Genomic DNA, 14021 nt, shown 5'->3' with positions numbered 1-14021 from the left:
ATATACCATATACGAGCACATGACTATACGACTGTTTACCTTGGAGAGCTGGCATCTTCATACCCATAACAGGGGGGTTACTCTTTCAGTCGGTACACTGAGGGATGCGCAAGGCGCGCGGTATTTAGCACAACTGCATTAGATATAACGTAGCGTCTTAGTTTATAATGAATAATGCAGATACAGCACAAGACGTGTCACGAAGTGATGTTGAATGCGCGGTAGTGAAGAGGCAGCGAGAGGTGAGAGCACGGTCATATGACGTGGGGACGGGCCGCGGTGAACCTAAAGCGGTTGGGGCGTTTTCACCGCCTACTCATTTGATGGCCGGGCATGCACTCCACCAACTCCATCAACATCATTGGGCCCAACGTGGCACGCTGTACCACGTCTAACGCTCCAACGCACACAATTGAATCTCCATGGCCGCCCGTTGATCCGCTCGGCTGCCAGCACAACGAAACCCAGCTGGCTGCTCCACTCGACTCCTACGATCCGCAGACTTGCATCATTACGTGCAGCTCCCACAGCCAAACGGCTCCCCGACCTCACCTCCCTCGACACGCGCACGAACGTAAGCATGGCCTCGGCAGACGATTCTAATTCGCGGCCCCAGAGGCCAGCCGCCATGACCAGACAGTCGTCGTCGCAGTCGCACATCTCGCAGTCGCCGTCCGAGGGCGCCCAGCGCTCAGCCCATCACAAGAGCCAGCGCCATCATGTCGTCGGTCAACGCGTGCAGCGGAACACGTCCTTCGGCAAGAACCTCAACAAGCTGAGCAAAGCCGAGAAGCAGGCCCAGCAGGCGCTCCAGGGCGCAGAAAACACCGGGCGACACCACCGCCGCTCACAGTCGGGCAATTCCATTTCGGCGCCCAGCAGCCCACACGCGCGTCCCGGAATGAAGCGCCATGCATCTTCCGGCGCCGTTGTGAGAGCAAACACGCAGCAAGCAAACCTGCGCAAAAACCACTCGAGCGGCCATCTCCCGCCGCGGCAAGGGCATGCGAAACATGCGCTGAAGGGGTCCAAGAACGAGAACGCTACTTCCAAGCGTGCGCTCGCGACTCCCTCTCGGTCTCGGCAAAGTTCTCCGGAGCCACACGCCGCGGTCCACTTTGACATGCCCAATGACGACGAGGAAGGAGACGAGGGCGGGTGGACTGAAGAGAGTGCGTCACAGTCGCCCACTACTACCCGATCCAACACGCGCTCCAACTCGGTCATACTCGAGGCACAACACAGAGCGGCGGAGATCAACATGGAGAAGAATAGAGGAGAGCCGCAACAGTCGGCTGGTATAGTTCGAGAAGCGCCCAACCAGGCGACTCAGACGCTCACCGACCGCACGCGCACAAACACGCAGGTCAACGGCGGGAGTTCCTACCAACATTCTCGACCTCCAGATGCTGATATGATCACATCACGACTACTACAGCGCAGCGCCTCACACCATGTCGCTCCCCAGACATCGTCAGTTGCTGCAACCGTCGTATCCTCCTCCGATCGTCATAATCTGCTCAGTCACACAGCTGGGTCTGTTGGATCTACGCTGGTAGACGCGCCGGGGCACAACCTCGTATCGCGCTTCATGGACGGAGACGGTTCCGCTGGGACACCTCACGATGGCGAGTACATGGCTGCGCATCAGCTCAAAGACGACACCGATGAAGGGGAGATGGACAAGATAAAGCGCAACAAGTCAATGCCAAACTTCAAGGGCGGCGCGGACACACCCTCCAAGACGCCTCAGCGCTCTGGCACGACTACGCCAACCAACTTACCCCCATCGCGGACACAGCAGAAGCTCATGCTTCAACGTGCGTCGTCCAACATTGAACCGCAGAAGCTCGTTCCCGTAACGCTTCCCCGCACGGGCGGTCCCACATACCTTCAGTCCAGCATCCACTACAACGGCAATGGTGAGGGGCGCCTAGATCCACGCCTGCAGCAGCAGTTCAACCACGTCGCGGTCGAGTACAATGTAGTGCGAAGATACCGCAACCCAATTGCAGACGCGCTCGCACGAATCTACCAAACCCCTGGCATGTCACGCAAAATCCGCGTACCCAAGTCGCACGGCGCAAACGGCTTCACGACAGGAGCCAGCAGCCTGAGCACAAGTTTCAACGAAAGCGGCGTCGAAACAGATGGGACGGGCTCGCGGAGATCACGAGTCAGTTTCGACCATGATGCAGGTCGCGGCAAGACTAGTCGCGACGAGAACGACTTTCAACAGAGTTTCGAGAGTGACCAGGCGCGCAGCCGAAACGAAGCCGAGGAGATCTGTCGCCGTTTATGGGAGAGTGCCGAAGTAGTCGAAGCCGACTGAAGACAATAGTGTGGTTTGTTTGGCGACAGGCGCTGATCAAACATTCACGACTCGCAGCGCGGCCGCTCTGTTTGCGTCTTTTGCGACTATTGTGTGAGGGGATTGCCGAGACTGTTTTACTGTGCAGGTTCGTGCGTTCGCTTGCTTCCCTTTCTCTGCATTTTGCCGTAGTCTCCGCTGGGGGAGGAGGGAATGAGCGTCTTTGTTCTCCCATCGTGGACTGCACGCACGGGTTGCTATGGCGCAAGGGGGCTTTGTCTAGTCTGGCTGGAAACAGCATGGTGTTGGGGAAGAGGGCATTTGCGAATATTGTCGCGCCGGCAATGAAGCCGAAGAGGCATGCATGAAAGTCGTGGTGGTGGTGGTCGTTGCTGGCTGCATTTGCATTTTGCGCTCAAACTAACTTTTTGCGCGTGGCACAGAGTCGTGGTTCCCCGTCCTAAACCTTGCGACTGGCGGAGGCGTTGGCATGACACGACACACAACACACGACCGTTGGTTCAATCGAGGAAACGAAAGCGAGTGCGATGGAGAGATGATTTATTGTCAAATTTGCGCGCGCGCGCACCCTCGATTTCAATCTGCCGTCCGCGACCGAATTGCAAGCATGCGAGCCTCCTAGGTCGCCTTGCACAGGGCGCGCACTTGCTTGGCTTGAATTGCTTTCATTTGAGAAAGAGCGGAAGTTAGGAGCTGGATTTGCAACGGCTTCAATGCGATGGATGGGTCACGATGCGAAAGGCGGAAATGAGCAAGAAAGAAAGCCCATATTGTGTACTAGTAATGGTAGGGGTAGTGTGCGGGCTAGGTAGGGAGCCAATCATGCGCCATGCTCGCTTGTGTAATTGTAATTTCAATCTTGCCAGCGGAAGATCGTTACTTGTTCCTGTGTGTCAGTGGGTTTCTTTGATTTTCCTTCACGAGATGCGAGTTTCCATTGATGGGGATGTGTGTTGGCGAACGCATCTGGACGCTTCACATGTTACTTTGAAGTGAAGATTACTTTGAGTCACAAGATGCATTGCGTGCATATGTTGAGCAGTACTACGCAAACAAATTCTTTGCAAGAAATTCTCTACACAGTTCCACACCACCATCACAGACAGCAATTCTCTCATCGTTTCGTTGTACCGTACCGTCTCTTCCGCGTTCAGCAACGCCAAGGTGTCCAGGCAACAATAGCCTCGTCTTGCCGCCGACCACGTTGTTCACCTCACCCCGAGGGCTATAGATGGGTATAGATGGGATGGGTCTGAGACGAAGGGCGCTGGTTGGCTTACTGTGTTTCCCAGAACACTTGTCGCAACGGGTAGCGTGCCACGAGTGCGCAAGCTGAGAAGTTAGAAAGGTGCGGTGTAATAGTACGACGAGATTTGTCGTGTGCTGGCTCCAGTCAAGTCACGTTTCCGCCCTGAGTGGCCCGCCCGCCCGGTGTACAGCGTCCAGCAGTCGTGCTGGCCTAGCTGCCTCCAGTCGCGTTTCCGCCTTGGAGGCCGACAGACGGCACGATTCGCTGCGCATTGTTTCAGCGTCCGTGCGGGCGAGGCGCGACACTGTGGACTCAGGCTACTCAGGCTGGAGAGGGAATGTGGAACGCATGGGGTGAGAGAAGTTGCCTGGGGTGATGGGCGTTGAAACTTGGTTGCACCTTGAGCATGGTGAGGATCATGGGGCGTGAACCTTGAGTTCGCAGATGGGCGATGACAGCATCTCACCTGGGCAGCGACTTTCCTCAAGGTTGCCCCTAGCGATTGGAGTGAGAAGTGAGGTCACCACCCGCCCGTCACGAGGATGCAGCAAGCGTGCAGCACGTTGGCCGTCGAGTGGGTACCTCGGTAGTTCAGCGTGCAGCGCTGCACCTCAGGCCAACCACAGGAGCGGGCGCGGACAGGGATGCAGTGCAGAGATTTGCCGTGGCCGCCCATTGCCAAGCGCCAGATCGGCAGCTTCCTTGCTCAGGTACTCCCGTTAGCACGCCCGAACCTGCGTTAGCGCGCCCAGGGGGACCGAAATTGCGCTTTGGCAGTGGGAAATTGCACTGGCGGCAAGGATGCTAGGAACACGATACAAGGCGCCGGGGGCGGCCCACCTTGCTCCCTGCCTTGCCCGTTGTTTCCCCTTCACCCTCCTCAAACGTTGCGAGACAAACCCTCTTTTACTCTCTCTTCCTCGAGACTTGCGATCTTTTAAAGCTTTAAGCTTACCCACACTCATTACATTGACAAGTACTATCCTTGATATCTCACTCTCTCTATCACTTGGTCCAAGACTATCCACACTGCTCTCTCGCATTCCAAACAAAAACAAATCACCGGAGCGAAGCTCATTAGCACCTGCATAACACTTGCAACCCTCACTTCTTCTGATTCGACATCGAAGCACTGCGCATTCACAGTCGCATATCCAACCACCACAACTACTACCGTCCTTCACCACCAACCACCAAAATGCGCTCCTTCACCCAAATCATCACCGCGCTCTTCGCGCTCCTCGTCTGCGCCTTCGCCCAGGAAGACCAGTACGACGCCACCGTCTACATCACCAGCACCGTCTACCGCGTCAACACCGTGACCGCGTCCTCGTCATCCCCCGCCGGCTACACCGCCGCAAACAGCACCAGCACCATCTCCGCCACGCACCCCACCATCGTCCCCTCGTACGCCGCCGGCAACACCACCGCCAGCATGGCCATGCCCACTGCCTCCGGCCCCATGGCTAGCGCCTCCGCCTCCGCGCCCCCTCAGTTCGAGGGCGCCGCTTCCTCGCTCCAGATCAACGGGATGGTTGTTGCGCTTGCGGCTGGTGTCGGGTACCTCGTTCTATGAACGTGAGATTAACGGTTCTTCGCCATCATCGACTGGCAGCGCATGTCTTTGATTTCAACCCCAACCCTTTTCTCATGTCAACTTTGTTTTCTAAACAACACCCATATCACGAGGATGTATGTCCGTTTACGTCTTGTTCTTGCGTTACCGAGTTTGCGCTTTGCATCATACCCCCTTTTTATCTTCCCCCGCTGGACTTGTCCTCGGGTACCTTTGTTCTACGTTCTAGGATTACCGAATCCTCCCGTCATATTACCCACACCACACTCCTTTGTAATCACACACTATCTTTCTCTTGTCTGCGACGATTGACGAAACTTCGTGGGATTATATCAACAACTACTGGGTAATACTGGAGCTTTGGAATCTTGCCTTTGTTTGTAGTCGACCGACATCTTCCTTTTAGTTACGTTAGTTCGACTCTGTTTTGTTATACCCCCCCTTTTAGGCGCGCGATTAGGACGCTGCTATGCGAATGCGAATGCGATACTTCTCATGCATCGGAGGTCCATACTTTGTACTTGGTTGAACGCGGCTTGCCGCGCACCTCCGATTGTGTTTTCGCTTGCTTTCTGCTGCGCGATTCGCTGCCTACTTCTCTGGTGGAGCTGGAGTTTGGTGATACCCCGATACCTACTTTTTTTTGAGAGAGTGCGATTTAGCTTGGTGTTTTTGTTTGAGAGAGTGGAGGACATGATAGGATAGGATAGGATAGTATAGTTGAGAATGAAGAACTACTTGTTCCGTCAACGTGACTCTTCCAATAAACGTGACTGTGTGCTCAACAACCTTCCCCATCGCCCGCTCACCAACTAAACACTCCGACCCGCCCATCACGACCACAACCAACACCCATCACCCATCACCGATCCAAACCCGAACCCGACCGACCGTAATCACCGTATGCGCCACTGTGTTGGTCTTTCATTCCGACCCTAATACCACCGATAGTTCGCCTGTCCACTGTCAGTTGGCGAAAAGTGGAAATCAGCCGAACATGTCGATCGCTATTACGGCAGCGACCGAAAGAAAGCAAGTACTTCGAACAGACGCATGAGCTAGACGCTGCTAGACAGCGCACGGAGGTCTAGAAGCGAGACTGTGGGGATGCTGTTCGGCAATGGTTGCCGAGTAGATAGGAGGGTGTGGTGGAGTTGGTGGTGACATGGGCGGTGAAGATGCGGTGATTTTGCGAGATAGAGATGGGGTTTGGCAATTGGGCGAATGGGAGGTTGACGATCGTGATAGAGATGGGTTGAGGAAGTTGATAGTGGGAAAATGGAGAATGATGAAATGGAGGTTAATGTGGGCATGTGGTGTGTGTTCGTAGTAGACAATGGTGTGGGTGGTCTACGAGTCCGACGGCTGGTTGCATGTACTCGATTCCGCTGGCTGGTATGAGAGCTGATCACGGTTCAAAAGTGAGGTTTTCACACTGTTTTTTTTTCGGTCTTGAATTACTGCCTTATTATACTCCTTGTTTCACGTGTCTGTAAACATTCATGTCCTCTCACAAATCCATTTTGTCGTAGGCCATGGTGTATACAAAACCCTAGTTCACTTCCACATCTCCATCTGCTTCTACCCTCGCTACCTCACACACCCTCCCCCTCTTCCCAACCCTCACCTACTATCTACTATAACTCCCCCCCACCGGCCCCTCCAACCCAAAACAACTCGCAAAATAACTCACCGTCCCCGCCCAATCCGTAAAAAGCGCCTTAACCCCCACCTCCCTAACCAGCACATCCAACACCTCATAATACTGCCCATCATGATCCACCACATCCGCTACACTCGCGAAATAATACTCCGCATCCCTCTTCACATCCGCCAACGGCCCGCTCCTCTCAAACGTCCAAGCGATAATATCCATGCCATTCGCCTTAATCGCTTTCGCGTACTCGCTCTCCACAATCGTCTTGTTATCCGACCCGCCGATGGATAGTAACATAGGCAGCGATGGCGCGATGATATTCACACCCGCAGCGCGGGCGGTGGACAGATTCGCAAACCCAGCCGCGAGATCATCCGGCGTATCAAACTCCTGCAGATACACAGCCTGAGCACCAAACTCTCCATCATTATCAATCCAATACACCACATCCTCAAACAGAAAACTCTGCGGCCACACGCGATCCGCACTTATCCCCTTCAGACGGAACGCGGATATCATGTCGGATGCGTATTGGGCCTGTGTGTAGTTTCCAAGAAAGGGCATGGGAACGGCTGCGGGTGGTGTTTTCAACTCCGGGGTGAAGTTGCGGTAGCCGGGGTAGGAGTCTACGAGGTCGATGTATGCGTTTAGAGTGAGGGTCTGCGCGCATGTGTCGTAGAGTTCTGTGCGCCAGAGGGGGGTGCCGGCTTGGTAGGTGAGCGGGGTGGTGGCGGAGGCGTTGAAGCCGTCTTGTTTGCTGCAGAGGGTACTGACTGTGTTTTGTTAGTTTGCCTTGATATCGCGGGTAGTGGGGGTGGAGGTGGGGGTGAGATCATACATTCATCGATCGTGATGTCCGATGTACAACATAACGCATTCGCAGGACTCGTTGCATTTGCTGGTGTAAACGGCGCGGTGCATTTTGCTGCCAATTCGGGCCTGAGCAGGATATCTGTCGTTCGGTGTAGATCGCATAGATCGTGTCTGCACACTAATCCCCTGTCGCTTGTGAATGCCACATCGCATTCCAAGATACCGGCGCCCATCCGCGCACCAGCATCTTGAGACCGGATCGACTCTTCTGGGAATTGCAGTGTGCCTCCACCGCGGTGACCGATTGTGAATGGAGAGATAGAAACCGGAGTATTCTCACACGACTGCAGTTTCCGCTTCAATGGGCTATCAGTCATGTTGCTGATGATGTAGTACGGTCGCGGCCCGACAGAAACGAGATAATCCGTCGCATTTTCCAGAGGCGTATGATGGTGCTTGCTAACAGCCGGGTAACCCAGAGCTGTAGCAGCGAGTCCCAGTACCAGAAATTGGCTCATATTATCGACGAAGAGAAAGTGACTTCTTGTAGGAACGAAAAGGACGACAAGAACCAACACACCACCCCTCAACCACAGCCAAAGCCATCCATCTTTTATACCTACCCAACGTCGTCAGCCCGCTCTCGAGCTAAACACCCTTCCCCTACGTCAACGACAGGCTCAATCCACGACCCTAGTGATACCTAGCCATAAGCTGCAGGAACGGACGCATACTAGCCATCCATCCATCCCATGTGCGCGGCACGAAGTGCGGCACGTAGTGGGATATACCCCAGTCGCCAAAGCTTGATCAAAGCTTGCGTGAGCTTCATCAGCGTGAGAAAAGCTTAGTTACGTCAAGAATGGTGGGCGAAACGGAAGACACGGACGGGTCGCAGTCACACGTGGGCAGGATAGGCGGATGTCGTTCAACGCGCGCGCATGTGTAATCGGTTGGGATTGCGCCAATCGATTAGCGCATGTGGGGCGCATGCGTGTACTCCATAGGTTAGTGCGTCCCCGCGTGTCAACCCGGGAACGGCAATACGGTATGGGAAGACGAATTATTGTAGTGCAACGGCCATTGTGGTCATATGTTTTAAATTCAGGACTCGAAATGCGAGGGGAATAACGTTGCGAAGTACAGCTTGTGAGTCGTTTCTGTACGGACATCACGGGATCTATTCAACTACCCAACTCTTCCATTCAATCTACCTACTTCTCCAACCTCGCAGCCCTACTCTCATCCCTCCACCACTCACATTGACGCCTCCTAATCGCATCTCCCTCCACCCTGCTATTGCCAAACGGCTCCATCCTCAACTGCAACCCTGGCCTACCCTCACCCTCATCCTCATACTTTGGCCAAACCGGTACACCAGTCCTGTTCCCCGCATTTGGATCGCCCAACGCAACAAAGTCGGAGAAGTACGCATTGAGTAGCTCCTTGCCTACTTCTGGGTACTGCACACCACCGCTGCCGGCGGGTTCCGCCCATGTGTACTTTGTGTCGGCGGTATGGGGTATGCCTTTCCAAGTAGGGAATGTGTTGTTTACGGCGAAGACCATTTTGTACACGGGAACTGAGGCAGACGACATGCGCATGGCGGTTTCTTGGCCGGCGCAGACGTACATGTAGTCGGTAAGCGCGGCAGAAAGGCGGTTGTATTGGGTGGAGTTTGGGCTGTGGGCGTAAGGGCCGTTGATGTCGTCCGCTGGGTCAGGGTAAAGTTCCTCGAGATCGGAGAGATCGTCGGTGGTCAGACCAGGAATCAGGTTCTTGATGAAGGCGAGGAATTCTTCGTTGGTGGATATGTCGCCTGGGGAGTAGTACTTCGCTTCGTCGACAACGTTGGTGGTGATGGTCGGGATACGGTAGAATTGTTCGTTGATTCCGGATGTCGAGCCTGCTTGTTCAAGGAGAGGGCCGCCTCGCGTGGGTTGGAATGGCCACGTGATGGGGTATTCTGAAGCGCGCCACAGCAGAGCGCTGGCGTTCTGGATCGCATCGATGGGGACCGAGCGCAGGCAGCTGAGGATTTCGGCATCGGTGCTGTTGGCTACTGCGCTGCAACCTGTGTAGCTAAGGTATTGCGCAAACTGCTCCTGGTACAACGGGTACGATGCATTGGGGAACGCTCGAGCAGTCACACTGCCGGATTGGAGAAGAGCTTGCGAGAAGAGCGCTGGTGTATCCTCGGTTTTGTTGTAGTTGTGGAAGAGATGAATGCCGACTGAGTGCGCACCAGCTGAGCGACCTCCAATCGTGACGCGAGAAGCATCGCCTCCAAAAGCAGAGATGTACTTTTGAACGAACTTGAATAGAGTTTCCTGATCGCGGAGTCCGAGGTTGAGAAGTCCTTCGCGCTCAAAGACTGGAGACGGGAGGAAACCCAGAGAGTTGACCTGGATGACATTAGTCTGAGTCGTGTACGAACGATAGCCACACTTACCCTGTAGTTGAAAGTAACAACCACAAGCGGCTCCCTCGAATTAGCCACGAAGGAAGCACCATCGAAGCTTCTCGCGCTACCAGCAACGAAGCCGCCCCCATGGATCCAGATTAGCACCGGTAGTTCCGCATCTTCCGCAACGCCCTGCGGCCGGAAAACATTCATGCTCAGACACGCCTCGTCCAGTTCATATGGGAGTTCGTCTGGATCCTGGAAACACGAGTATCCATAACTGCTCGCATTCTTGATCCCATGGAAAGGCTCAGGCGCACTAACAGGCGCGAATCGTGCCTCTCCAACAGGCTGAGAAGCATAATCGATACCGAGCCAGGCGTCTACAGCGCGTGGTAGAGGCTTCTTCGTCAGAGTTTGCGAGACCGTGGTGCCGACAAAGGTGCCGTAGCCGGGAAGCGTGACTGCAGATGAGGTGTTGTATGCTGCAGAAACGCTAGATACGCTGGTGGTGAGCAGCGCGAAGCTGGTAAGTAGTCGCTGAGCCATGCTGGTGTGGCCCATAATGGCGTCGATGCGGGAATGTAGAATTCACACGACGCGTTCGCACAACGCTGAAGCCAGGTCCAGCGGCGCCATCGTTGGATTGTATATAACAACATCCGACGTATGCTATACTTCCGAGATCGGTCGTATACCTTGTCCTGCGTTGCATTCGTATCGACGTTCGACTCCACTCTCGACTCCACTACCCCACAATCCGCCTAGTAATCAAGGGCGCGATGGTCTTGGTACCTGCTACATGCGGCGGCGACGTACGCCAACGCGGAGATACGCGTTATGTCGGCTGTTATCTGGCATCGGCAATTCGTCGGTACTTTATCTGACAGCCGATCGGATGGCATCCGACGGCGACGGATGTTGATAAGTGAGGGCGGATAAGTGTTGAGGTTGGGAGATGCAGGTTGCGCGAGCGGAAGTTTGCCGGATCCGGGTAACGAAACCCCGGGGGCCGAGCACTCAAGCCACGGCGGTATAGATGTCAACGAGACGGGTTGACCATGACAGTCGGATATTGTTTTCGCGATAGTTCACTAGAATGCGGTCCTGCCAGTTGCATACGCATTTGCTTGCCTACTCTTGTCTACTAGTATTAGACGTACCTAGGTATGTGCCATATTGACCTGGCCTCAGACATACTGAGCCTTCAAAGGGCATGAAAGAGCTCCTGCTATCTATACCGTTGCAAAGTCTGTTTCGAACAGTCTTCCGTCGTCTTCTGCACAACCAAAAAAGGCATGTCTTTGGAAAGAACCCGTGACTATGCCTGCGCCGCAATCTACAGCTGATTGCCGATGTCCTGGATGCTTACTTCGGTCTCTTTACGGTAGTCAATACATGCATATGCCATGGCGAATCTAGCGAAGCTGTTGAGAACATCGCTGTTGCGTTTGGTTCGTCCAGCTGCGCGCTGAATCCGTTATCATTTTTGAATTTCCAAATTGAGCTGCTCCCGAAATAGGAGTGTTCGTAATAGGCTGGGTACCCTACCCGAAAATAGAGTGATGCTCGTTTGTGAGTTCTCGATTCACGAGGAAGTCCTTGGCCTCTCAAAGTCAAGAATTTTTTTTTCACTGGCCCTTCCGCATGGAGCAGTATAGTTTTACCATCGACATTTTGGATCTTCCTCTTCCAGCCGTTTCTCTTTTCTGCTGATGTAAGGTGGATTGTGTGGACCAGATCTCCATCAAGATCCTGGAATAGCAAATGCGGTTTCTACGAAGCATCAGTATGTCGAATTCGTGTCTCAGGATCTTGAGACTTACACGTCGAATCTTGAACACGATGGACGTTTTAAGCTTGAGGTGTGGGTCTGTTTGCATAACATAGCAGATCGCATTTCCGTTGAGCACTCCCCGCTTGATCTGTAGGCTGATCGCGATGTCTTCGAAGGACTCCGAATCGTGGGTTTCTGGATTGACAGTACTGCGCCGGAGAGTGAACTGCTTGCTCGTTCCGGTGAATACCTCTTCAAGAGTTACATCGACATACTCCCGGACCACACGTGGCCCGCGCGACTTATCGTGGCAAAGGCTTTGGTCGACCCAACACCTATCTTGCTCGTGAAAGTGATATATTTCTTCGGATTTCACAACTTCATAATACCACCGATGATTAGTCAGGTCGATAAGCGTGCTTTCATGTTCAGTTGGTTCGGATGAGTTCGTGCGCTTGCTACTCGTCTGGTACCGGAGTGCGCGTTGTTCTAGATCAGAAATAGAACGAAGAGTAGAGCCATCTTCTGGGGCTTTGTGGGCTTCGAGATCGGATGATTCAGTAGGCGTAGTCCCCTTCTGATACCGGAGTGCAAGTTCTTCCTTGTTGGGTGGCTGAGTCGGCCCAAACCTCTTCCGGTACTGGGGTGCGCGTTGTTCTCGATCAGAAATAATGCGCGGAGTAGCGCCACCCTCTGGAGCTTCGTGGGCTTCCGGAGACTCTTGCATATCCTCAGACTGACTATTTTGCTCGTCCACGTCGGACCCATCACCTGAAGACTCAGGGCTGCTGTCGCGTATGTGGCTGTCGTGTCCGGCAGCTTCGCTGTTCAGAGGTTCTTCTATATTACTTGTCTCAGAACTGTTGCCGCTTGAACTGCCATCATCCTCGATAGCGGCGACATCGTTATCAGGCGTCGACAGCGGTTGTGAGGTTTCCGTGTGTACTCGTTCCACCCAGGCGTGAACTTCATATGACACGTCAACATCGACTTCCGTCATATTATCATCGAGGACCTCGTCTTCCAACGCTACCACATCCTCCGAGTTCATGAACGTTGTCGCATCGCGCCTGCCCGCAAGGACGTCCAAATGGATCCGATCCAGTTTCGCCCGGATCTCCAGGAGTGACAGGTAATGCGCCTCAGTATTTCTCTCGATCCTAGAGAACGTGCTGACATTGATGCCGGTCAGCAGCTGTTGTAGCCGGACACTATGCGTCGCTATCTTCTCCCGTATCGCCGCCTGCTTTCCAGTTGTAAATGCGAGTCTATCTCGGTACCGCGCATCGCGTTTGTCGAGCGAGCGGAAGTCATGTAGTATCTTCTTGACCGAGCGGAGGTCGGCTTTGCAGTCTTGCAAGCGCGCAGCGAGCTCGCCTTTCTGCGCGAGGGGAAGCTGCTGGAACGAGGACTGGGGGTTCTTGCACTCGTCATCTAGAGCGAGGAGGAGTGTGCGTAGAGAAGCCACTATTGTGCGCCGCGTTAGTGCTTGTACGAGTCGTGTTAGCGTGGGAAGCACTTACCATCTGATGTGATCTCCCTGAAGTTGTCACCAGCGTTCTTACACGACTTGTAGACCGAGTACGCGTAGTTGCCGACTAGGACTATGTCACCGATGGAAAACCCGAAGCTCGCCATTGCATGGTGTGCGAGGAATGACGCTCAGGTCGTAAGGATCGGTGATTGAAGTCATATTCACGTCCGGTCAAGGCTGTGTTGATGCCGATGTGCTTCGGCAAGGCTGTGCGATTGTGGCGGGGTTATGCGTGCATTGGCGCCACGCGAGCGCGTTTCCGCATAGACCAGGGGTGTCGTCGTCACTACAGGAAAGTGCATTCCATGGATTACAGATGATAATACGCCCCGACCAATGGAATGTGTACAGATACCAGTTTCAGTTTTATGTGTGATCAGATGGGTAGGCGGGATACTCATCAAATTTAGAGAATTATTTCAGTGATACCTAAGGCACCTTACATTCAGAGAGTACAAAAATGCTAAACAGATGATAATAGTGTCGTTGCTCTCGAGATGAGATTTCGACTGATATTGCGCCTACGGCGAACGCCGTTGCCATGACCGGAAGCAACGCCAAATAAAAGACCTATGCATAGTGGACTCCGCCATACCGAATCCTCTCCTCCCATATTCCCGTTTTCTTCATACCCCATCCCCCCTTCCCTCCCCATCTTATATACTCTCCTCACCACCAT

General features: G+C 53.9%; 5 protein-coding genes across 5 annotated transcripts; 2 read left to right on the top strand and 3 right to left on the bottom strand.

Annotated features, from left to right (window-relative positions):
* Window positions 1–580: 580 nt before the first annotated feature.
* J4E79_011597 (uncharacterized protein) lies at window positions 581–2332 on the top strand (the record flags this gene model as incomplete). The annotated part of the gene is made up of 1 exon (XM_049360426.1): window positions 581–2332. One exon carries the CDS (start codon window positions 581–583, stop codon window positions 2330–2332), a length of 1752 nt encoding a protein of 583 aa, XP_049205071.1.
* Window positions 2333–4779: 2447 nt separating this feature from the next.
* On the top strand, window positions 4780–5157 carry J4E79_011596 (uncharacterized protein; the record flags this gene model as incomplete). Its single annotated transcript, XM_049360425.1, has 2 exons — window positions 4780–4988; window positions 5016–5157. The coding sequence occupies 2 exons, from the start codon at window positions 4780–4782 to the stop codon at window positions 5155–5157; spliced, it is 351 nt and encodes a 116-aa protein (XP_049205070.1).
* A 1630-nt stretch (window positions 5158–6787) lies between these two features.
* On the bottom strand, window positions 6788–8004 carry J4E79_011595 (uncharacterized protein; the record flags this gene model as incomplete). The annotated part of the gene is made up of 2 exons (XM_049360424.1): window positions 6788–7587; window positions 7851–8004. The coding sequence occupies 2 exons, from the start codon at window positions 8002–8004 to the stop codon at window positions 6788–6790; spliced, it is 954 nt and encodes a 317-aa protein (XP_049205069.1).
* Window positions 8005–8841: 837 nt separating this feature from the next.
* Window positions 8842–10580, bottom strand: J4E79_011594 (uncharacterized protein; the record flags this gene model as incomplete). The annotated part of the gene is made up of 2 exons (XM_049360423.1): window positions 8842–10032; window positions 10080–10580. 2 exons carry the CDS (start codon window positions 10578–10580, stop codon window positions 8842–8844), a joined length of 1692 nt encoding a protein of 563 aa, XP_049205068.1.
* Window positions 10581–11370: 790 nt separating this feature from the next.
* Window positions 11371–13446, bottom strand: J4E79_011593 (uncharacterized protein; the record flags this gene model as incomplete). The annotated part of the gene is made up of 4 exons (XM_049360422.1): window positions 11371–11411; window positions 11699–11807; window positions 11858–13275; window positions 13332–13446. 4 exons carry the CDS (start codon window positions 13444–13446, stop codon window positions 11371–11373), a joined length of 1683 nt encoding a protein of 560 aa, XP_049205067.1.
* Between the last annotated feature and the right edge of the window lie 575 nt (window positions 13447–14021).

This window comes from Alternaria viburni, assembly GCF_023758015.1.
Source record: "Alternaria viburni strain BMP 2772 chromosome Unknown scaffold_45, whole genome shotgun sequence".
Lineage (NCBI taxonomy): Eukaryota > Fungi > Ascomycota > Dothideomycetes > Pleosporales > Pleosporaceae > Alternaria > Alternaria viburni.
The sequence above is the reverse complement of the archived record's forward strand: the minus strand, read 5'-3'. Positions and strand labels throughout refer to the sequence as shown.